This window comes from Equus quagga, chromosome 10 (genome assembly GCF_021613505.1).
Source record: "Equus quagga isolate Etosha38 chromosome 10, UCLA_HA_Equagga_1.0, whole genome shotgun sequence".
NCBI lineage: Eukaryota > Metazoa > Chordata > Mammalia > Perissodactyla > Equidae > Equus > Equus quagga.
Genome location: NC_060276.1, coordinates 106,238,664 through 106,264,899, shown reverse-complemented (window position 1 = coordinate 106,264,899; position 26,236 = coordinate 106,238,664). Strand labels below are relative to the sequence as shown.

At 33.4% G+C, this 26,236-nt stretch overlaps 1 protein-coding gene across 1 annotated transcript in view; it reads left to right on the top strand.

Moving 5' to 3' along the window:
- CNKSR2 (connector enhancer of kinase suppressor of Ras 2) overlaps positions 1-26,236 on the top strand; it is a 255,852-nt gene that overhangs the window by 108,499 nt on the left and 121,117 nt on the right. The window contains exons 6-8 of the mRNA XM_046674057.1: positions 1,783-1,902; positions 7,537-7,596; positions 11,327-11,395. Coding sequence (XP_046530013.1) covers positions 1,783-1,902; positions 7,537-7,596; positions 11,327-11,395 — 249 coding nt within the window. The remainder of the gene's footprint in view (positions 1-1,782; positions 1,903-7,536; positions 7,597-11,326; positions 11,396-26,236) is intronic.

Sequence of the window (26,236 nt, the reverse complement as noted above, 5' to 3'; positions counted from 1 at the left end):
GGAGGTGGTCTTCCTGTTGGCACTTTGCTTAGCAGCTCTTCAGGGAAAATACCTTCATTGTATCGGAGAAAGTAAAGAGATGGGAACTCTCCATCGTGAGCAGGCAGTATGATTACTGGTCATTGTAAGATGGTCAACAAGGCCATGTAATTAAGAATAATGAGATAATTGATTCCATGAGTAAGAATTAAGCCCTTTGAGGATAGAGAAAGCAACGGGGGAGAATAAGCGTTTATTTAGTGTCTTTTTTTATGCGTTATCCTGATCGGTCATGTAAACCATATAAAGTAATTTTTATTGCCCCATTTTCTACATGAGGAAACTGAGCCTCAAGGATATAAAATACGTTATTCACAGTCGCAGAGCAAGTAACTGGCAGTGTGGTGATTGCCCACATCTGTCTTCATACCAACGAAGCCCATATTCTTTCCATGGATATTGGTATCATGCTAGCTAATGTCCATCGTTAGGGGCCGATAGCCACAATAAAAGTGCAGTCTTGAGAAGCAGATGTGAAAAGCAGAAGTGCAATTAGGGAGGGAAATTTAACCTGGTAGTTTCTGTCCTTAGAAGCTGAGTCTGGTACAGAATGCAGCCAATAAAAAGTCCATAACCTGACCAGGCAGAAACTGTCTCCCTTATGATAGAGTAATGCAGTGGTCACAGAACAAATGTAACATGTTGGAGATGGAAGATAGCTTGATTCTTGCAAGATAATAGCTCCTCTTACAGTTAAGGCAAGAAAAACAAGTAACCTCAAATGATGGACATCAGACTTCACTAAGTACAATGAGAATCTGTGAAGCATCTTAAGGGCCAGCATATTTTAGGACAGTATATTCCAAGCTTCATTCACTTATGTTCTACTTTCTTCATGATTTGACCATGTCTAAGTCAAAACATACCATTATGGATGTAACATATTTTAAATCAATTCTATATCAGCACGAATGGATTTATCCTAACTGAAGCACTAGCTTTCTGTCCTCAGTGAAGCCACTCCACTGATTGTTAAAGCTCATTTGCTCTTCATTTAACTCATATGTATTGAGTGCCTTATATGTTCCAGGATCTGTCTACCTGGTGTGGGTGGTGGGTGGGGATAGGGGGAGGGAGAGAAGTCGGAGATGAGTAGGACATGGTCCCTGCCTCAGAGGGCTTCAGAATTATCCTACAATTTTAGACTGTTCATAGAACGCTGAGAAGGTAGGATTGAAGGAGTGCCACATTTTGCCTGGAGGAGCTGGGAAACTTTATACAAAGGTAACCTTGAGCAAGAAAGTCTACATGAGTAAGTAGGAGGAATTCACCCAGCAGATTTGGGAGAGTCATCTTCCCTGGGCCTTGGCTGGATTTTTTTTTTTTTAACTTTTCTGATCTTGAAATAAAAGACGTCAAGGTTTTTGAACTTATTGAATTCAATTCAATAAGATGGTTGTTATCTGGTAGTTCTCGGATTATTAAGATTGTTCAGAAACAATCATTTTATTTTAGGTCTGATGAGTCAAATAATAGAAACAAAACATACCATAACTTTCTTGACTATTTGGATGTATAGCTCTTTTCCATAATATAGAATATAGATGTGTTGTATGTGTTTCTATTTCTTTCACCTGAATACCTTTTTTATATAGATTTTATAGAATAAAATGCCAACTACTTTCTTCTACTGTTTCTTTTATTTTTCCTTGTAAAAAGGAAGGTTGTGACAAAATGATTTATATATTACTTACAAGATGTGTTTACCATGATTTTTCCTTTTTTTTTTTTTTTTGCTTTTAGTGTAAAACTCTTTCTGGAGTCTGTGACCACATCATATCCCTGTCATCAGATCCTCTTGTTTCACAGTCTGCCCACCTGGAAGTGATTCAGCTGGCAAACATCAAACCAAGTGAAGGGCTGGTAAGAGATACTAAGTTTATGAAAGCCACTATTCCTGAGTGGACAGCTAATAATGTGGGCAAAGCAACCTCCGAATATGGGAATCCATGAATTTTAATGAACTTTGAACATTTTGGTATTTTTTTCTAGAGGAGTTAAGGTAGCGGGAGTTTGTCATGATAAGAAGTTTTATGAAGATAAATGAAAATGAGAGCAATTAAAATGGTGATTTCTGAATTATCCTGTTTACTTTGGTAATAAATTACCTTTTATTACGTTCTTTCACCCCCTACCAAAGTTCCTTAGGTTTAAAGGAAGTTTAAGTTAAAAGTTTTATATTAAGATCCACAATGTTACCTGCCTATGCAAGTGGGTGTTTTGCTTTGCTTTGGTTTATTCTGTTTTTAATAGGTCTTTCTTCCCTTAGTTTGTGTAAGCTAAATAAACTCAATATTCTTTATAACTCACATCCATTCTTATAAGGGTGAATAAGCAGATGATGAATATTGCCAACACTAGGCTACCATCTATGAGATGTATTTTTTTATTATGTAATAATAAAGATAATTATCTTCAATATTTTGTTCACCTGATTAAAAATTGTATTGGTTCTAAACTTAACCCAAGTGAGAACTTATTCTTTAATACTTTTCTAGAAAGAAAGCATATAAAATTAATATTAATGAGGGAGAGACAAAAAACAAGAAACTGGCTAGAGAACATCTTACCTACTACACAACTATTACATGTTAGTTTGATGCTGCACTGTTTCTGCTTTCTCCCTGTAGTTGAATTTTCGAAGAATACCATTAATGATATTTTAGAAAATAGAAATCTTGGAAACTTGGATTAATAATTTGATTCAGATAATCTTAAAGACCTCTAAGCAGGTTTAACTTTTTATGTGACTTTTCTTCTTCAGTTGTATGTATATATATAAATGTTTTAGAGGGTAAAGCCTTCATCAGCCACCAGTCAGTGGCTTTTCATTTTGAAGCCATCTAGTCGATAGAGTGTCTTTTCTCCTCATATTTGGCAAATTACTTTTGGGTAACCATAGTTCCTTGAGCTTTTTGTGGCTTTTATTATTGTTTTCCTGGGAAGATGGAAATCAGCACTTCAGACGTAGCCAGCAAGTATGTCATCATTGTAACCCATAAGTGTTGTATCTAACTTTGATTAGTTTTAAGAGCTTATTTCTAACATTTAGAAACTTATTTGCAGTAATACTTAGGATTTTAAATTCTTACAGTTTTAAATTCCTCTTGGTTACCTTTACAAAGTCCAGTTTTATTTAAAACATCTTTCAACCTGTAATATTAAAGCTTTTTCTTTCTGTATCTCCCCTTTCAGTAGTTATAAAGGAAAGGAATTTCTTTAAGCATGATTTGTAGAGTGGGAAATTCTGAACTAATACTATGTTATATTAGACTAGGAGTCAGGACACCTGAATACAAATCACGTACATAAACTATAGCTGTGTGATCTGGACAAGATGGGGGCCTTGATATTTTCATCTGTAGAATGTTGGGGGCAGGAAGGGGTGGACTAGATCATCCTTAAAGCTCTCTCTAGCTCTGAGTCTACAGTTCTGAGGACGGTATTGTTCTGAGAAAAGAGCCTGATCTTTTCCTCTAATTTCCACTGAAATCATGGGAAAAAAATAACCGTTTGAAGTGAGTCAACACAATGCTAACTAATGCACTTTATGAAATCTTGATGTTTTTAAATAAAGGTCTTTTATTTTTTAAATTTGAAAGAGATAGATCTGGGTCTAATCTTTGGAATAGTCACGAACGTAAAAATGCTAAGAACCAGATTTGGTTAGTCTGGGGAAGAGCTGAAAGAGAAAAAGAAAGAAGTGAGTGCCTATCATTTACCAGGTATTTTCTTCACAACTCTATAGAGTATTTTCTCATTTTGCAAATGAGAAAATGGAATCACAGATCTTCACCAATTTGTCCTATATTATATAGAGGTAATACACATTAGTGGCAGAGTTTGAGTCCAGGTAAATCTAAATAAAGTACTTCTTAAAAAAGCTTGTTCTATTATCCCACATTTAAAATTGGAATTGCTAAAGAGGGGTGTGAGTTTAGGACGATGACTTTAAAACTGGAAGTACCTAGAGAAATCCCTTTTTTAAAGGACCATCAGTAATTCTTCATTGGGAAAATATTTCCAGGGGAGGAAAAGAAAAACCTAAAATGTTGAATATTAATAAAAAGAATTAAGTATAAAACTATTTCTTGTGATTCATGTTAGAGGGGAGATAGAAACTTTATGTGACTTTTTCAAGGTATCATATTAAAAATCAGTCACCTTTAAGCAAGTTTAGTCAGTCACATTTGAAATAAATAGCTTTGAGGATTTTGGTAACATTTAGCATGTAGTTAGCCATAGGAAGTGTGTAAATGGTAAGTGAAGGAAAGAACTAGAAAGAGGTGAGAGGATACTAAGCTTTAATGAAATTTAATTAGCTTAAAACGTCTGTAGAAAATCTTCTGCCAGTTTCAAAACACAACGTCTCTCATAGGCAAACGGTAACTGCTTTGTTCTTCCACTGGATAAACAGGATAGATTGTTCATCAGCTTTCTCCCGAATTAGCCAAATCTCCTAGAATTTCTTAGTTTTGAAAGTCCTGACCATTCTAAAGAATGGTAGGAAATGTGCTTAGTTATGATTAAAACATGAAAATAGTTTCTAAAATGCTTTTCACACAACAATAATTAGCAGAAAATTAAATGAAGGATAATGAGAGCTATTGGAACATATGAAACTAGATCAGAGCCAAGAGATGAACAGAGAGGAAGGGGCTTAGGGGGCATCCTTGGAGAAGCCTCTTGGTCTCAGAGAGTTCTTTTACTATTTAGGCACTTGGACTATCTCCAAATATGCCTTATTCCATTGACTTGCCTGTGAGGTTGCCTCGGCTCCTGTTGGTTAACCAACATTTGGAGACAGAGTGAAGCAAATGTCATTTTGGCAAGTGGAGCAGGAAAGAGGGAGCTGTTCGAGGCAGGTCCAGAATTAATTAATTGGTTTAAAAAAAAAAAAGTAGGAAGAATGAAGGTTTTGATGAAATGGAACACCAGATTTGTCTCAGTTCCAGAAAAAGAGCCATTTGAATTACATGTCCTCCTGCTGTTTGACCCTTTCTCAGAGGTGCACAAGTGATCAGATGTGTTTCTGTGGACTCTTCATTATTCAGAAGATGATTAGTTTAAAACTTGTCCAAGCAACTTGCTTCTTTTCTTACTTTCTTTTGGTGCCTGACTTTTGGCCATTTTTCTCATTAGTACTGCCAGAGGGAGATAAAAAGGATGAAGAAGTCAGTTTTGATTATTAAAGTCAGTTAAAACAAATGGTTTATTGAGATTAGAAATGAAAATATTGCGTAAAACTAAATATCTTCATTTCTTGTGGCATTTTAAAAATTTGCTTTCTTTCTATCCTGTTGCTCATAACTATGAAATTGCTAGAATTGAGCTCTGTATGCATAACTAGATCCTTCTTTACTTAAGCATTTTAAAATTGTTTTTATCCATCTGAAAAAATTAGCTTTAATATAAATTATATAACATTTAATTCTATATAAATAATGATGAGATACTTGCTTTAGCTTACAAGTGCCATTTTTGAAGTTCCTGGTATGTGCAGTAATTACACATTTTATTTACAGAGTCATAACTAGATTATCTCTATGAGTTTTTATTAACCCCATGACTATAATGTCTTTTCTAAGCATTTATCTTAGGATACTAGACTTTTTATATGACCTAATCATTTATGAAATTATTTAGAGCTCTTGTCAAACACTTTAATTCCTAATTGGTAATGCACAGTGTTGAAAGAAGTGTGGCGAGAAATATAATGAACTTCTACTTACAGTTGTCAGAAGAGATGGGTGATTAAAATAAATTTGTAAAATATCAAACCAGGTTACTCTTTATAACCACATTCCACGTGGTACATGTGTGCTAAAGAGGTCTTAGTCTTTTAGAGTAGATGGTAAAGAGTGAATGTTTAACTTTAATATCTACATTGCCAAATATTATGTTTTAATAAGAAAAGTGAAGGTGCACAACTCTCCTAACTGTTAATAAAGTGATAATCAGTAGCCTAATGGTTGAGAGTCTGGTCTGGAGTCAGATTGCCTGGGCTTGAAACCTGGCTTCACCATCTTGGGCAGACTCCCCAGCCTCTCTGTGCCTCAGTTTCCTTATCTCTAAAACCGACGTAATGATAATTTTTACCACATAGACTATTGTGAAATAAATGTAAAACAATTAAAACAATCCCTGGCACATTGTAACAAACAGATGTTAGCGATGATGGTGATAGGTAATAATGAGTGATGATTGTGTTGTATGTCCAAGCAATATATATTGTTTCTTTCGCTGTATGTTTCCACTTTATCCTCTCACAATCCTTCTATGTAAAAAAAAAAAGGTAAGACAAAATTTAGGTGTTTAGCTCTTGCAAATATACTTTAAGATCCTGTGTTTGATGTCATTTTGTTAATTCCTGAGGGGAAAATCATTGCAAGGATCTTATCCTCTTTTAAGTTCTATAATAGCACCATTATATTTACCTTGCAGTGAATAATGGAATAAATATTAACTTCAAAGGTAAGTATGTTATGCCCTTGCCACCAGTGTAAGGTTGAATATTGCCATATGGTGTTAGCCAAGAACTAGTGGCCAGTTTCTTAATTTCTGTTTGTACTTCTGTTAATGTTAGTTATTTTATATAAAGTGATGAGCTTTCATTTAAGAAACTAGAGTTTACAGGTAAATGAACATCTTTTAAAATTACACTCATTTTGTTTTACTTTAAAAATCCAGTCTCAGCCATTTTTGGAACTAATACCAACATTTTAGACATAGGATATTACTGAAGTGACTTTTCAGAATTAAAACCTACCCAATGACTTCTTAACAGTTCCATACCATGAACTTTAGTGCTTCTTGTCTTTTTTTACTTACTTATTTTCGTTGAAAACACATGTACATTCAAGTGTCTAAATATGGAATTAACATAAAGGTATGGGAAATTAACATTATAGTAATTGTCTACATAAGTGCTTAAATATAGGCTTTTTCTGAAATGATATTGTGGTTATTGTTAAATCCTTTATATTTCAGACTTCAAGTTCATTAAAATTAATTCTTTTTGAAATTAATATTTTTAAATGCAAAGCACTTTTGTAGGTAAAAATCAGGAACTTACTTTTTATTGTGTAATATGTATCAAGCTAATAACATAGCAATATTTGAATTTCCCATCATAACTTATTTTGCTGCAGAATACATAGTATGGATTTTGTGGGGAGTGAGGTGTGTCCTTTCTTCAGGATATTGAATTACTATGCTGCATTTTATAAGTTTCATAGGCAGTTCACTTATCAAGTAGTTATTTGATTAAGCTGAGTACAGGCTTCTTCAGGCAAACTTTAGAAACCAGAATATTCAGATAGGAATTTCTTAGCAGTTTAAAGACATCATTATTGATCATAGATTCATCCCTGGGGTGTGTGGCAATTTTAATTTGATAGGATAATTTTATTTTGCTTTTTTGTAGATGAGGTTATAACATACTTGAAAACATTTCAGTTGCCTCACTTTTTTTTCTGATGCTGTCTTTTTTTTTAGGGTATGTATATTAAATCAACATATGATGGCCTCCATGTAATAACTGGAACTACAGAAAATGTAAGTGTTACAACATTTCAGATTTTGATATGTTTTTCCTTTTATTGTTAAACTATTTATGTATCTCGTGTAGTTGAGGTTGACTTCTGAGGACACGAACAGATTAGGAGATAAAACTAAAAAGACATACTGAGTCAGTAAGTGGTAGTTTTGGGAGAATTTCAGTCATGTTATTTGATTTAGAATAGCTATTTACTTAAAGTAAATCAGATGTTTTCTGTTCATTGCCAGAGATTTGTCTTTGTTAAGTATTTTCTGGTTCATGAGAAGTTATTGTGACATCTGAAAAAGAATCCGTTTGCATCTGTCAAATAGTTTAGTTATAATAAGAAACTTAACTCATAGGAAAGAAACATCAGATAAGTCAGGCTTTCTGAATACTTGCAGTATAATTCAGCGGAGGGGCAGCATGGTATAGCTCAGTGGTTTTCACAGTGAGATCCCTCCCTGGACCAGCGGCATCAGCCTCCCTTGGCACTTAGAGATGCAAATTCTCTGGCCCCACCCCAAACCTACTGAATCAGAAACTCTGGAGACCAGCCTGTTTCTTAATAAGAGATTCTGTTTTAGCAGTTGATTCTGAGACTTACTGAAGTTTGAGAACCACTGCAAGCAGTAGGTCAGAGTCTCCAGGCCTTGGCAGTGTAATTTTTGGCAAGTCACTTACCCTCTCATTGCTTTGGTTTCCTCAGCTATAAACTGGAGGTAATATCATCTGCACTACATATCTCACTAGGTTGTTATGAAAATCAAATAAGTTAATAAAGGTGAAAGACTAAGCTATAAAGAGCTACAGAAATGTGAAGTGATTGTGTTGGGCATTAACACAGTCAATGTAATAGATTTGAAAAGCATAATCCATTATTCCTCCATTTGGTTGTCCCAGATTTCCATCCTACTCTTTTAAGCAAGTGCTGAGCTTTGAATTTTTTTTTCTTTTAGAAATTCTGACAAATTGCATGTTTATGCTGTATTCCTTCCAAGAAGACTGAGGTGGAATTAGTTAATCTCAAGTTACTATTGATCTCAACATCTTACCAGCATTTTCCTTCAAAAAAATCAACATTCTCTTCATCTAATTCACCTATTACTATAATCATTTATTGATATTTTCCCCCCTGCTTTTCTTGGTGTCTTATGAACGGTGAAACACATGATGTACATTGCTGTTGGATTGCTGTATTGGCTTATATTTGGTATTAAATATGAGAGTTATATGAGATCAAGAATATCAGTTAAATGCATGTTGTCAACTATTTAAAATTTTTAAATGCAGTAAGATACTGTAAACTATACTCTTGTCACTGATCATTCTCATTTATTTGTACTTTCATCTGATCATTTATTTATTCATTTGTTCTTTTAACAAACCTTTGCTTTGTGTCTGCTATGTTCCAGGTGTGGGGTTGAGTATTGAAAGAATTTTTGTTTGTTTGTTTGTTTTATGATAGTTTACAACCTTGTGAAATTTCAGTTGTACTTGAAAGAATTTTTTAATTAAACTAGCTTGCTGCCCCTAAGGAGTGCAGATAGAGGTTTATCTGTGTAAACAAGTAGTGAAATTTGTTTAGATGGACAAAGGAAAAAATGGTAAATGCTGCCAAATGAAATCAGAGAAGGAATCACAGAAATGGTGATTTTGAACTATATCTTGAAGAATTCGTAGGAACGTATCTTTCTATATTGTCTGGGGTCTATAAAAAAATAATGCATTGCTCATATTAATCACTCAGTAATATTTGTTAAATGGATGAGTGATCAAAGAAAGACTGATTCTGTGTGTAGTTTAGATACGAACCATATATTAATAGTTCATCATTTAATTCTTCTTTTTTCTTGAAATTATGTTACTATTTTTGGTACCCTCAGTCATTTCTCATTAGGAGATCTTGTGTTGAGTCTTAGCAAAGCTGCTCACTAAAGTGGGTAAGTTATTTTGCTTTGCGATGCCTTAGTTGCTTAGTTTTCTCCTAAGTAAAAAGAGAGATTCAGACAAAATGATCTCTAAGGTCTCTTTTGACACTGAAAGTCTCTAATTTATATGACTTACTCCATTTCCTACTTATCTGTGCAAAAAGTTGCTTTAGTTTATTTGAACTTTATGTACCAACTATCGTTTTCTTTTGTATTCTGACTAGAGCCATTCGCTTGATACTTTTCTTTCATACCCTCCTTTAAAAAGAATTGTGAACCAAGTAGGGCAGGGACTGACTCTATAGGTACAGCTCTCTTAAAGTAATGATTTACAAACTTTTCCGAATTGTTACATGGTACTTGTCTGATTGGGTAATATGCCCCCTTCCTAAAGGTGCTGTGAAATAAGTACATTTTTGACACAATTCTTAGGGTTGAGTTCACATCCTAGATGAACTATCCTCTTAATCGTACACTTGAGTTATTACTTCGATAACTGAAATTCCGTGGGGTATCATCTTATCTTCAATTCGAGCCTATGGCATATAATTTTATTGTGAATTTTAAGATTTGTTGAATTGAGGTTAATATTGTTTCAAGACTTCTTTGTTTGAAAAATAATTGGAAATTGGGAATGAATAAAAAATAAAGGAACTAGAAATCACTTTTAAAGTAAATCCTATTCCAGGGTCTCAAAAGTAGCATTTTACTTTGCAGATTCCATCACTGTATCATTCTTCTTTAGCTTTCAATAGATACTAATAAATACTATTACAGTATTTATAGTTGTGTTTGATAGATAAATTTAACACACATATAAATACACAATCTATTTTTTCAGAAAATGCATTTTCTTTATATTCAAAAGTCCATTCACATATTGTCATTAAAATGTCTAATAATGTGTATAATCAATAATCAGTTACTAGAGGAAAAATAAAGAATAGCATGTTAAATTTATTACCCATACCTACAATATTATAAAACTTTCTATCTTAAATCTCATTTTAGTTTCCTAAAAACTTCATAAAACTTGTCAAAATGAGCTTTTCGAAGTTGTTTTTTGCTTGTTTGTTTTTGTTTTCAATTTTTTATGGTAGTAAAGAAAAAAGTGATGAAATTGTTACAGCCTATAGAAATGTTAACACTTCAGTTTATTTAGTGTGGTTTTGTTTGCCAGTGTATTACATTATACGAAGCATAAGAAATAGGATGCTCTTATAATTAGACATTTAGAGAGAGAGTGTTATATAATGTAATTTTGAACTAATGGCTGTCCACCTCTTAATTTGCTTTTCTCAGTTATTCAGAATTGATGGTATTAATGATGAAATAAATTAATGATTTGATCATCACTTGACAAAGCTTTGATGCTGACCATAAGCATGTACTTGAAAATATTTATTCACTGAAGTTAATGTGAATTATTTGTATTAAATGGAAAGGATCAAAGTTAAAAAAGATAATGTTCTGAAATATGTTTTTGAATCAGTTGCCTGTAGAGCCTAATACAGTTGTCTGTATAAAGTTTGCAAAGGTTAATACCAATTTTCATTTTCTCTTAGTGCTCTGAGAAACATATTGGTCTTTTATAACATAAATATATATCGTTTTGCATTTCTGCTGTCATTAGTTATACAGAGAATACAAACAATATAGTAAATACTAGTAACCACTTTTGGTAGTTTAATTCCTTGAGGATTATAATTAAATTCTTGACCTAATTTAAAGTGGTGAACTTATTGTAGTGCTTTGAGAGAGAGGAAATGACTGATGAAACTTATGTTCTTTATCATTTCCTTTATGTTAACTTTAGTCACCTGCAGATCGGTGCAAGAAAATCCATGCTGGCGATGAAGTGATTCAAGTTAATCATCAGACTGTGGTATGTATAATTACCTTACGAGTCAGTGGGAGGAACTAATATAAAGATTTGCTAAAGCTTTAAAAGAATACCAATGAAATGAAATGCCTATTTGTGTACAAGATCATTGAATAGCCTTTTAAAAAATAACTGAATGACTCTTCTTCTTATTTGATGGAATGTAAGGCATGGTTTTAAAAGAACACGAAATATTGGTGGTGGCTGAGGTTAGATATGCATTTCTATATGGACAGGTACGGGATAACATTATACACCCCATGAACTGGGATGATAATTTAAGAATAGAAATTAAAGTGACAATATGTAGAAATTCAACTTTTTCTTGATATAACTTTTACGTTTCATTTTACAAATTATTGAATTACCTGGTAGATATGTTTTGTAACAGCACGCATTCATTCATCTACTTTAATATTGATTTGTTCATTAAAGTGTCTGGTAGATTGGTTTATTTTAAATGTTGATTTAAAAAAAATTGTAAGCTTTAATAGCTGAATTGGCTTTTCATTTCCCAAAAGAGGACTACAGTTTTAGTTCTAAAACTATTGGACTTAACTAAATAAGTTCATAAAGTTTTCATGCTCTGTGAATCTCACAAATCCCTTTCCAGGCTAAGAATGACAGCAGCATTCTGTGCCTATGGTAGATTTTCAAGGGCTATTTTTCATAATCTTGGATTTAGAAAATGAACATTGTATGATTTTAATTTTGGATTATTTTCTGCCTCAGTTGATTACTTTGTTCTCCTATCTCTACCAAAATAAAGTTTATTGCCTTAAAAAAATTGTGAAAATAATCTGATTATTAATATAATTATCCTCATTTGAAAAAAATAGTTTTTTTCTGGTAAATATTCTACTTATAGCTCACTAACTCTTCAGAGTGAGTAAATATTTCCTGTTGCACCTAAACTCAATTTGCTTTTGCATATTCTAGTCATAGAAGAAACTTTTGAAAAGAATGGCAATATTTTGGGGCTAAGACGACTCCTGTGAGGTCTGATCTTTCTCAGTGATTCTGCCTTAAGGCAGAAGCCATTTCAGTTTTGGCTCTGAATAAACTGAGAAGTATGTGATATTTTGGAGAGGCTCTGAACACTGATAATTACAAAGTCATGATGTTTCTTCAATAAGTTCATTAAGTGAATAAAAGTCAATGAAAGTTTAAAAAATTAAACACGTAGGTGTAAGATTAACACTAATTCAGAATGTTGGTAATCGACAAAACCTTTCCACACTATGACAATTTTGATGATGAGAAAGTTCTCATTACTCCAGACCATACAAAGTGCTTGTCCTGACTAAAGTTTCTTGTCCCCTAGGATGAGGATTTGGGCAGTGGGATAAAGCAGCTGCTTCAGTAGACAGGCAGCTTCTCCCTCTTCTAAAGTTCATGCTGCCTCCATTACTTCAATGTCACCTTAACAAATAAGACATCTGTTGGATAGTTGGACCAATTTCCAGTTGGTCAATTCTAAGAGAACAGAAATCAGGCTCTAACGAAAAATGAAATGCGTTAAAGGATACTCTTGGTGGAGCAAAGATTCTGATGTTTATCACATCAATATGAAAGTCTGTAAAAGACTACAAGTGAACTAATAAAATCTGTATGGTTTGTTGATATTTCAATATTGTGAGAATGTGTAAATACATCTTTGCATCACAGGAATATTCTAAAATATTGAAAACTATACAGAATGATGGTTGGGGGAACTTGCTTCCAGTGTTTTGCTCTGAAGTTGATGTAAGGCTTTATGTGAGTCATGGTAACTGTTTAAGCATCAGTTTGCCTTTTTATAACAATAGCCATAGCCAACTCTTACTGAGTTCTTAGAGTGTGCCAAGCATCATGTTAAGTACTTGACACATTTTATGTCATTTACTCTTTACAGTAATTCTACAAAGAAGGTGTATGAGGAAATTGAGACTCAGAATGATTATTTAACTCACCCACAACTCAAAGCTCTGACTTCAAGGCCCAAACTCCCTCCCCAAACTAAAATTATAAAATTATCAAGCAAAAGGGGAAAAATTCTAACAATCATGCAAGTAAATCTCACGATTCAGTGAGAGATTAAGTGGGGCCAAGTGTGAGAGAAGGAGAAAGGGAGTATTTACATAACTGGGGTACTGAATCAGCTGAACTGGAATCAGAAATGGAGTTGAAATTTAACTGCCACTCCTAACTCTCTCCTTTCCTTCAGGTAAATAAGATATGTAAAACACCTATCACAATGCCAGGCACACATTAGGAGCTCAATAAAAATTAACTTTCCAACCTCCCTTCCTCCCTGTTACCTGCTACAGTAGTTGGGCCAGTTGGAGTCCAGTTTCTTGGCAGACTGCTATTATAATTTAGAAATTGATTTTGGATGATAATAGAAACATTCTCTGAAAATACATTGAATTCCATGAAAGTAGCCTTCCTTAATAATGTGATCAATTACCAGATTTTCTTCTTTGTGTTCGAGTGAGAGGCATATTTGTGCAAGAATGGTACATTTCATTAAATGCAGCTTACTTTGCCCTCTTTTCCTTGCTGTTGCTTGCATTGTGATCTCTACAGTGCTTTTAACTTCTTACTAGACGATATATACACGTGGTGAAATGGAAATTTTGTGGGTTTTGTTACTGTGAAAGGTCAGGTTTGGTAGGTAGATAAATTAGTTGAAACAAGTATAAATTATTTGTAGTCTGCAATTATCCCTTCTATCCCTATATTTATTAACAGGGATATAAGGGGTTGGTTATGATATAATAGTTACATTAAAATACAGCTTAATATATTTGAAATACATATTTAATGTTATTTTTTAATCCAGTAATTAATTTACCAGAACAGTGAGATATTACCAATATTATTCTATACCAGTTTAGACTCATTAATGAAAAGAGTAATATTTAATCTTGTATTTTGAACGTTATTAGCCCAGTAAGTATTTTTTTATAGTTCTAAAATTTTATTCTGCTACATGTGGTAATGTACAATATAAAAGCCGATAACTTTTCTTATTTTAAAATACATAGAAAAGCAATTTGAAATTTTTCCCTAAGAGTCTGAGAAAGTTGAATGAATCACAAATGAATTCAAAAATGATTTTTTGAAATTGCTGGTATGGTATATCTTCAAGATGTCCAATTAGATGTGTGTATTTCTAGTTTGCTCTTTTTTAAAAAATATATTTTCTTATTTGAAATGAAACTGGAAGTTTTATGTCCTTTTTCATGTTGCTATATTCTTTATTATAAGTGGCTTTTAAGCTTTTCAAATCAACATACTTCTGTGGCTGAGAAACTGTGGCTACCAGGTAGGAAGAAGAAAAAATCATGAACATCCAAGCAAAGCAGACTGAGTCCTATTGCATGTCTTCCCCGCCAGTGAAGATCCAACTCTTCAAAGGCTGCTGGAATCTCCCAAGATTTTTTTCCACTTCATCTGCCACTACATCCCTCTCTCTGAGAGATACCTCGGCATAGTTTGAAACAGCAAGTCTGCCCTCATGATGCACTTTTAACACGTTTTTTTAGCTGATGAGACTATTTATACTTATTAAATCTATTTGGGCATATTTCTAATGAATCTGTAAAATTTCATGTTTTTGGCATGTAAGTGTTCTAAAAATTCCATACTAAAAACAGATATTTTCTTCTTAGGAATATCATTTGATTGGCATATGTGAGTGGCATATGTGATGGTTGAATCCAGCATTTGGAAAAATTTCCTTTTATTTTATGTAAATAAAGCATATTCACTATTATTTTTAAAAGTCTTCTGGGAGCCTGCTGACAGCATTCTTGCAAGAAATGGTTTAATAGATGTGGCTATAAAGGCTACTGAAATGGGACATACCCAGGTTTGGATAGTCAAGAAGAAGATAGACTGCAGTAAATAGTGAGGCTGTTGGACATTGGTTAGTGAGAGATGGAAGATGAGTATTGTAAGCTAGTGGTTTTTGTTACCCTCCAAATGGTAAACATTGTTGAACAAGACTTGCAGGTGATGGCAGAGGAGCAGGGGGAAGGGAACAAATTGAAGGACTATGCGTCATCTGGAAAGATCATTCTAACTTCATTTATATAATTCTCAAAGGTTTCTCCTATATTCTCTCTCATATTCTCACTCTAGTCTCTCATTTTTGATTCTGTCTTCACCCTCTTGTTCCTTTAGCCCCAGAACAAAAGGAGAATTTGTTCAAAGGGGAAGCTAATCGAATCAGAATGGATGGAGAGTGTGGTGACCCAATAAAGCCCAGCTTTTCCCTCCCTCTCACCCCACCACCCCATCCCTGGACTTCAGCAGGAAAGAGCAGCTCATTGAGTGGAATCAATACTATGATACTGGCTAACATCAGATGTGTTCTCTCTCTCTCTCTCTCTCTTTTTTAATTTACTAAATTGTTGTCTTTTTTAGATTTCACTTCTAATTCTACTTTTTTCTCCTTTCATTTACCATCCTCATATCTTCTCACTTGACTATTTTTCCTCCATTCTTCACCTCGTTCAGTTTTTTTCTTATTCTTGCCTATTTTCTTCTGTTCTCCTTTCTCAAGGGAGAAAGTATCTGATAATTCCTTATACCCAAAATATTGAGACCTCAATAGCAGTATTTCTGGTGCACCCTATATCTTATTCCTGTAAACACATGTTGCTGGAGTACAGATTAAATATATTAGCATGGTTTTTAACATATTACTTAATAAATGGTTATGATAATATCCTAAAATAACTGTTAGGATTCTAAGAAATTGGTATTCTAAAACAGAACACGTGAATTGTTCTGTTTTCAAAAAAAAATGAAGAGACAGTTACTATTTTATCAGATTCTACCTTATAAAGTGGGTAGTTTATGAGATGATTGTTGATTTTTTTCTTTTATTTTACGTTGAACATTGTGGAGGCGATGAGAATGTGTGGAAACTGGTTTTGAAGTGCTGCGTATTGATATAAACTGTGTATTTTGCCTAGAGAAATCAATTCATTATTATCCAATATAATATTTCATGATTTTTCTGTTATCAAACTAAAATTTATTATCTTAAGTCTTATATAAAGGAGATAAGTTGTGTGATGCCTTAATAATGGTAACTTCCTATTAAATTTATTTTCTTTGCAGATTTCTGCATCTTGATTTGTTTCTTTCTTATTTACGCAGTTCTTACTAGCTTCACCAGGAAAAGAGTAATTACTTTAAAAATGGTTACTCTATTTTTATTACTGGAATATGTCTTACAGTGTCAACATACAGTTAATATCATCTAGTTATTTTACATGGAATTTAAAAAGGTTTCCTTATAAGTAATTATTTTGTATGTTTAAAATGTATCTATTGGCTGATGTTCTTACCTACTCATGCTTATTAAGTGTGTGACTCATTTGCAAATCAGTATCAATAATTGCAGCCCTTTTCTTCCTTCAAAAAGGCAGAAGTCTGCCAGTCACAACTGCCTAATCCACTTGCTGTCTGTAGTAGGGCTGGGCTATTAGTGATAACGTTTAACTGCCTGATGAAGACAAAAATTTATTGCATGAAAGGGAAACATGTTAGAGCACCATAAAAATAGGAAATTCAAGAGATAATGATAATAATCTTAAATTCTTTTTAAGTTATTTAGCCCTAGGATTCAAATACAGGTTTCATCCACTAAATTAACATTCTGATCGGCATGGTGGCTAAAATTGTAGGTAATGTAGCCACTGATTACTTTAACATTTTCTCTCATCGTATTACTCTAATACTGGGCACTAAAGGAATTTTTAAATTGGGAGAAATGACAGAGAGAGGTCACGATGGCCCCATTTAGAGCTGACGTTGAGCTACCTTTTTTGTCTGAATTGTTAGATTTCTGATAAAATGATTTCTAAAGGTAACTTCTACATTGAAAGTATTTACAGCCATTATAGAAGTTCTTAAACTAAAATTTTTTATTAATAAAACTTTAGAATGCTGTTTATTTAGCTATATATATACATGTGTACACATGCTTTGGTTTTGTTTTGGTAAATATAGACATCCATTGCAATATTTGTTAGTATTTTCGAATAAGCCTATCTTTGTTAAATGTCTACCAATAAATGACGTTATAAAGATTATTCATAGCAAAGTCATAAATTTTTAAGCATGTTACTTTTTGAATACTAGAGTTTTGGTTATGTCCTAATTACTTTTTAAATTTGGATTCCTAAATTAAATTTAAGCATGATATTTTTCATAAGTATAGATGTTTTCTTTATTCTTTCTCAGAATTCTTATAAATGAGATTTTTAGATAACAGTGCTTTGTTTCATCCCTTAGCTTTGGTGACTAGGACTGTTCTTTGTATTTTAAAATGCAGATATTTACAGTGTCTTTGCAAGAAGAACATAAATACAGTATAGGAAGGAATGACTGAAATGTAATAATTTTCAAATGTATGGAAGTACAAAATTGTTTTAAAGTTTAACCCATGTAAATATCTTTATAAAAATTTTAGCAAGAAACCTGTATTATTATGGTTATTTTAAAATATGTTACTGATTTTGGGGGGAATGAGGTTCCATGATATGATCAAAGATTCACCCCCATAGCCTTTGACTGTGATGTGATTGTCTTCCTCCTCCATCTCTCTCAGCAGAGACTTTCAGACTCAATCAGTTCTATCCTTTGGAGAAATTAAAAGATACAATGAATGATGATGAAATAAAAATAAAATTGGCTTTGATTTGGTTTTCTGTAGCATATACTATAGAATGTAAACCATGAAGCTCTAAAATAAACCTTTGGCCTGCAGTGACTGCAACATTACCGAATACCATATTGAAATGGAAGAAGGGAAGGAGAGCTATATGTTCAAGATGCTAAACTATTCCCACAGTTTTTTAATCAGCTTGCCACAGAAGCAGAGACATCAGTGATACAAAGGCTGCAGTTACTATAAGTGATTGGTAACAGGAGATAATGCAAGAAATAGAATATGGAACTGTATCACCTTTGGTGAAAACTATGAAGATGATTCATAAAACTTAAAGGAAAAAATTATGATTACTATTTTCTTCCTCCTGTGAGCTTCCTCATGAGCCAATCAATAAATTCTGATTTAGCCCTCAGAACTTCTTGGTTATGGAGAAAAAGACTCCAGGAAGGTGGTGTACATGCAGTAGTTTACTAGCTTCTTGTAGTACTTGAGTTGGCTTTCTCTCTTGGACTCCCTATCCACCTTTAGCAGTGGGAAATTATGTTCTCTGTGCTTTCTCTTTAATATAATACACACATTATATACATGACTGTGAAATTCACATGAAAATATTAGGTATAAAACATGTAAATTGAAATTGTGAACAGCTCAGTATGGTCCAAGTTTTACAGTAAAATTAAGCCACATAAAAAACAAATGCCTTAAAAAAACAAGTGCTTTGATGTAGTCTTATTTCATTGGATAAGTGCCTTTTAAAGTTAAGGAGGATGTGAGATGAAGAGTGGCTCAATGAAAAAGATGTAGCCTTGTGGAGTTTTTCCCCTAATAAAAATAAAACTTTTAATTCTCATATTTCTTCTTTTTAAATGCTTGTTCCTTTTATCTTCTCCCAAGATTGTGTCTTCTCAACATGTTTGTAAAAATATCAATACTGAGGTTTTATTTAAAATAGCTACACCTTGGGACATTTCTAAATACTCTGAATTACCTATTTAAATTGTTCCATGCTGGAATTTAAGATCACTTTTTTTGCATTTAGTTGCTTAACCAAGTGCATACCTTTAAGCTTATATTCCTTTATATTTGAACCATGGGTAATTCTATTTCTAGTCAGTAAATTAATGAATCTACTGTGGAAGAGCAAAATTAGGATATCTCCAAATATACTATAGTATAATATTGTAAGACTTTCTCATTAGTATTTTGTGGAAAAATAAATTTAGGTGAAGGTGAAGTTTGTAGATCAGTACTCAAGATTTAGTAGTTTTAGGATCTTTGAAAGATACTGTATATCAAAATTCATTACTTGTAAAATGTTTATAATTGTATGACATTTCCTCCATACAGCTTGTTTTACTAAAGAAAGAGGCAGTCATGGGTGTAAAATATTGCATTTCTCAAGATATTTCAGTAACTTTTTAGTAATGCAAAGGAACAGAACATTATAAAGAAATTTGGCAGAGACATGGTCATTAGTTGCAGCATGATGGGTTGTGTATTGAGTTAAGTCTCATATAGCATGACTCATATCATCAGACATTCATATAGGCATATCTCAAGTCTCTGAAATTTCCTTTGTGAAGAGGTATCCTTTACATGTTACAACCTGTAGAGTAAGAGCGTGTGTATACACAGGAGCATGTGTAAATGTTAATGAATCTGTTGCTTTGTCTTGTGAAGGATAATAACTTTGAAAATATTTTTAGAAATGTCCTGTCTTCCTGCCTGTAGGTATAGAGATGCTCTCTCGTAACTCCGTATACAGCTGTGGCAAAGGTAAAGAAGGTCTGGGTTGATAGGCTTAAGTTCTTACCTTTATGCTTATTTGTAACTTAGGCTACTTGGGATCATAGAGCAGAAATTCTTTTCATATGTTGGTCAAATAATTTACCAGTTGTTGTTTGGAAATCAGATAAGCTAGGGCAAGTCCTAAAGAGGTCAGAGACAACTTCTTCCATCTATGTACCAAGAGCAAAGGAAACTTCTCATCTCTTCAGCACCACCCCCAAAGCCTCTTATGCACTAAATCTGGTCAACCCATTGTCCAAGGACCTGCCCATTTATGTTGCCCTTCACCAGGAACCCCTGGTGTCTGCTTCAGCCTGATCAAAGCAATTACAAGCCCCTTCCACAAGAAAGCAGAACCTCTGGCTTTTAACACTTGGGAAATTTTCATCCTGTTTGTGTTGTATATAAAATACATTTCAATGTACAAATTGGGGATTACATATAAAAAGTAAGTGGTATGACTTGCCATTGCTTGGAGACACTGACTTTTGCCTCCTTGGACATTCAGGAAGATAATGTTAGTGGTTCAGCATATGTGAAAAACATATCATTAGCTAATAATAAGATTTATTTTGTATAAGATGCATACGGTGGTTTTTAAAAGGTTCATTCCAGCCCATGAGCTTAATGTGAATGAAATATTTTTTTAAAATATTGAAAAAGAAAAACTTGGACTATTTGCAACCACTACAAAATAGTTTTCTGGAAAATCCTTCTTGACAGTGTTTATATAATGTGTATGATAAAACAAAACTTTTCTGTGACAAATAAGAAGTATATCCACTGTTATATTCCTAGTCATAATCACATCACTAAGACTTTAGGTCTGGAGTACCCAAGATATAAATACTATTTTTTTTCAAATGTTCATTTATAAGAAAGTTTACTTGGTAATTTGCAGTAAAGAATGTCTTACAGCTTTACTATCGAGTATATTACATTTAGAGAAAAATTTAATACTACATCATGGTTTTACATACAAAACTAAACTCCCTTTGGAGTTTCAAGGCACATTATTGTCTCTGAAACATTTATATTCTCGTCACCGTATCATCTTGTTAGTTAAGTTATTAACAAATACTGATTGTCTACCATTTTATAAGGCACCTTATTGATTGCAGATATCAGACAAATGAGACTCAGTTTTTCTTCTCAAAAAAAAACCCCTCAAAATTCAGTTTTATGAGGATAGGTGGAGAAGAGGGGAGTGAGTAAAAATATATAACTATAATAGGCAGTGCATGGAAAATGCCACGAGAAAGTGTGCCATGAGATTCACATGAGGAAAATAAGATTGTAGCTGTAATAGGCTTTATGATGGATGTTGTATTTAGTATGAGTCATTATGGATAGGTAAGATTGTATAGGTGGGAGAAAAATTACAAGCTGAAGGAAGAGTGTATTTGCAAAGACATGGCCGAGGAGAAAAGCACAGTGTTTGAGAACATATACTTACTCCATCACTTCTTCCACCCATGCTGAATTACTGAAAGTTGCTCAAACTAGTGATGCTTTGTCTCACAGCTTTCTTGGCTCCCTCAACTTTCACATCCCCTTCACCTGTCCAACTCATAAGAAATTCAGCTTAAACTAATAGGAAGCCTTCTCTGAACCCTCAAGAATGGGTTAGATGACCCTTTTGGGGGCTCCCATTGCACCTCTATTCACCCTATTGAAGTACTTCTTGTTATTGTAAATGTTTATTCACCTGCTAATCTCTCCTCCTCATGCTCTTTAATGAGGCACAGACTGCTTCATTCACCATTGTATCCATGCTACATGAAAGGCACATGGTAAATACTGATTTTCTAAGTTATAATATCTAGTCTTAAAAACAAATACCTAAAATATTCTAGATAGAGGTGAATCACTGCCTTTAAGAACCTTGTCGTCTAGTACAGTGGTTCTCAAACTGTGGTTCCCAGACTAGTAGCATCAGCATCACTTGGGAACTTGGGGGGAAAATGCAAATTCTAGGGCACCACCTCAGACCTGCTAGATCAAAAATAGGGTTAAAACACAGCGATCTGTTTTAACGAGGCTTCCAGGTGATTGTAACATGATAAAGTTTGGGAGCCACAATAAAAGAGAAACAATAGGAGGCAGCTATGGCCATATTGATGAAGGTCCTATTTAAGGAATTGATTCTTTGGTTGAGCCTTTGGAGAACTTTTCAAAGGTTTTGATGGGAAGAACATTTACCCTGTAGCAATACTTTGAAGCTGCAAAAGACTAGAAGCAGAAAGGCCAGTTAGGACTCTTAAGTCTAGCAATCAGGTACCCAAGCCAGAACTAAGGCAGTAAGAAGAGGCATTAGTTGCTAGGATCTATTCTTTAGGACATGGATTAAAAAGGGGGAAGAACAGTCAGGTGACTCCATACTGCATAACTTGAGAGGATAACAGGGAACTTTTTGTTGTTGCTGTTGAATGAGAGCGGGGAGGTAATGAGTTTGATTTTTAAAGTGTTGCATTCATTTGATCTACCAATGGGATATTTAGGGGAGGATGGTTGCTCTCATAGTATCTTGTGCTTTAGAAGCAGACTTGAATGTGAATTCTGGCTTTGCCACTTACTGTATTTGTAATCTTGGCCAAGAAAACTTAATCCCTTTTTGCTTCTGTTTCTTCACATAGAAAATGGGTTTAATAGTTTACCTCATAGGACTATTGTAAGAATGAAAATATATGTAAAAGGAATGTAATATAGTTAGGAAGAACCTAGCATAGTGAATTACTAGTGCTTGATAATTCAGTAGCTATTAGTATGGATGGGGATGAACTAAGTATTGTAAATATGTCACTAGAGTTCTTGGTAGGAAGCAGGGATGGTTAGAAAGATTTGAGAGTGATGTGCAGAAAGTTATTAGTGAAGCTCTGGGAAGAGAAGAGGTTATTATAAGAAGACAGCTTGAAATGTTAGAAACGGGTCTGACACTTAGCCTAAAGGAGACACCTACATTTATTGGTTGTCAGGAGGAAGAAAAGGTGGAAGACAAGTAATCCAAGATGTATCAGGACCACATCCCTTTATTCAAGCTAATCTGTTGTCATATGATCTATTTGCATTTTCCTACCCATTCTGTGTATTAAAGTTGTAATGTATTGTGACTTTGGAAATCTAGTCTAATCATTTAGCCTGTACAAGAATATTTAAACATCTCTTGGTATTGAGTTCACTATTTCACAAGTCAGCCAATTCTTTTTTGGATGTCTTTGATTGTTAGAGTGTTTTTCTTTGTATGTATCCTTAACCCATTATCTCTTAAAATTTTTTACCTTATTTAATTCCTTCCCATATTAGTGGATTAAACTCTTACATTAGTGGCCAGTAGGATCCCCTCTTCCTTCTTTCAAAACTCCCTGTATCTCCTAGTATATAGACTTTTATTGCAGCCAATGTAAAGAATATTTTGCTATCATTCTTCATACTATTATATCCTCACCTGGTTTCTAATTCAGGTCTGTCACACTTAATATTTTAAAACTCTAGCAAGAAACTTAAATGATAAAATGGAAAACTAATCTTGAAAAATGATGAACCTGCCTTAATATATTTTACCTGTTTTGACATTTGTGTACCATTGCATTTAGTTCATAGCACGGGGGCTTCCAAATTTCCTGAAGTTGTGACACGCATACTTAACCTCATTTTATCATACCGTCTACTTGTTTCCCCCTATAATCTGTCAACCATAAGTATCTCAATAAACAGAAATAAATTAATTTCAAGAATCCACTACACTGCATTATATGGCTGAAGATACGTTAGGGTATCTTAGAACCAGAGCTGGGAATCATTTTTCCTGGAGCTCTAGGATCATGTCGTAATTGCCCTTGAATAGAATATAGTAGAACCCAATAAATAGGGACAATTTTTAAGAAGTATATGTTGTAGAGAAGGCAGAAACTAATGAAGAAATGATCCAAATTAGGGAGTTTGAGAAAGGACTCAGTAAAAAAGGACTATTTGAATGAGAAGCATAATGTCTAGTTGCTATTTATGTGTATACAAGTACTGGGATGGGACTAATATAGCTAAAATCTACCTATATTATTGAGAAAAATGTTACGAATAGGCTGTGAATTACTCAGCCAGCTTTGTTCCCATTCAATGATTTCTACATGAACCTGACTTAAGTGAGGTATCTGCTGAAATCATTCGTTGAATCAAAAATCAACAGATAATGTAGTTCTTGACTTATTGAGCACAGCTGAGTAATAAATTTGTTTTTCTTTGCTAATCATCTAACAGTGTAATGCACAGAGCAGATATGATTTCCCCATCACTACCTTTTACTGTTTTAAATAGAGTTGTCTTTCTGGTTCTGTACTTTATGTAGAAATTTTCCATCCATAACAAACAGTCCTAATTAGGAAATTCATAAACTTCATGATTTTCTAACTGGAATTTCACTATTCACGGACTAGGTCCATTTATTTTGTTCATATTGTTTATAAGAACAATTTAGGCTTGTTGCCAAAAGTTCGAGAAATAAAAGTATAAAGAAGAAAATATATATTGTAGTCTTCACTCCCCTTTAATGTAACCACTGTGAATGGTGTTGTATATCTTCCTATATTTTATATATTTATGAATTTTTTTACGAAAGTGGATTGAATTGCATTTGCTATTTTGAAACTTATTACCACACAACAATTTTTGTATCCTTTACTAATGGATATTTACATAATGTACAATTTTTGATTAAACAGTACTACGTCATACATGTTACACATTTATCTCTATACTTTTATCCAGTCAATTCGTTATGGTAGTGGAAGTAGAATTTGAGAGCCAAAGAAATATAGATCTTGATGCATATTTGTTTACTTTTGTTTAAAATATTGTTAATGTTAAGTCAGTGAGTGGGAAGGCTGATTAAAAAGTAGTAAAATTATATAATTTTCTTCCATTAAATAGCATTCAGCTATAAAATTAAAATCCAACCAAATTAATACTTTCTCATCAAAAAACAATTGCATTTTCTCATGGAAAAACAATTTTATTTTTTGAAATTGTGTGTTCGAAAAGAGCATAGAGGAAGTGTGAAAGAACAGGATGAATCAAATTGCACTGAACATTACACAGGAAAACATCATCTAGCCTTAAAATGTTTCAACTAGCCACAATGATCACATCATGGAATAAAATGTAAAGAAATTGGTGGATAGAAATCAATGTGTAATTCATTTTCAAGGATAGATGTGCTGAAAGAAAGATAGGGCTGTCATTAACTTCTTTAGCATAGTTAGCAACTATTTGAATAAATAAAATTAATAGTAAAATGTAGTTATGGTTAATAAGTTTTCATAAACTCTGTATAAACAGTACATTTTCTCCCTCCAAACCTGGAATTCAAAAATCTGCTTGCATATTTTTTTGGCAAGCAAAATGAACACTTGGATTTGAACTCATTTTGCTTTGACTCTTGACTTAAAGAAATGGCTTTAGGGACACTACTTAGCTATCAGAGGAATCAGAATCAATGTAATGTACCTTTGAGCACTTAATAGTCCCCACTTAAATATAACGGGAGACATTTGACCAGTTGCATTATTGTAGTTGATCCACACTAATGTGATTTTTTTTTTTTAACTGGCAGCCTCTTATTCGAGTTAGGCAGGTGTCATAATGATCATATTGGTTCATACCTGGGACCTCTAAGGTTTTAAGCATTATAATGTCTTGCTGCTTTTTTGTCCTCTTTCTCTTCACTGTCACTCAGTTCAGCTATAGTAGAGGTTATAATTTAAATGAATGCTCACTCATTATATAAACCAAAGTCTCCCATTATCCTACAGTGGCTGCAGTCCAGCATACCTCTTCATCATAGTCTTTGGGAATCTGTGCTTCTTTTGGTGGAAGTGCTCATTCTTTTCCAGCTTGAGCATTATCTTCCAGGCAAAGACGTGATGAATAACAAAGGCATCCATTCCCTTTCACTTGGGTGCCTAGGAAGAAACTGGATTGCTGTTGAGACCATTTGCTAAATCCTGCTTGCAATCCAAGATGAATTTTGACCCAATGTATTTATATAACAGATCTTGGAAAATTCTAATCCATTAGAATTGGGATAAAAGGTTCTTCTCTCTTAAATATAAAATGTATTTTTTTAAACCTTGGAGTAATAGATATTTTTAACGTGTTTCTTTAAAGCATAGTTCTAGGATTTCAGTTACCTGATAACTACATAGCTAGTCCATCTTAAAAGCAAAATAAGAAAAATTATTCTATGTTTAAAATTTTAAAAGGATGAGTGAAGTAGTTTAACATGGATAACAGTTGAACCAGGTTTCAGGACATTTATCAAGTACTTTGGTTTAATTATACAATATGTTTTGAGGTGATATTCAAATAGAATGGCTTCATTAAATTTAGCA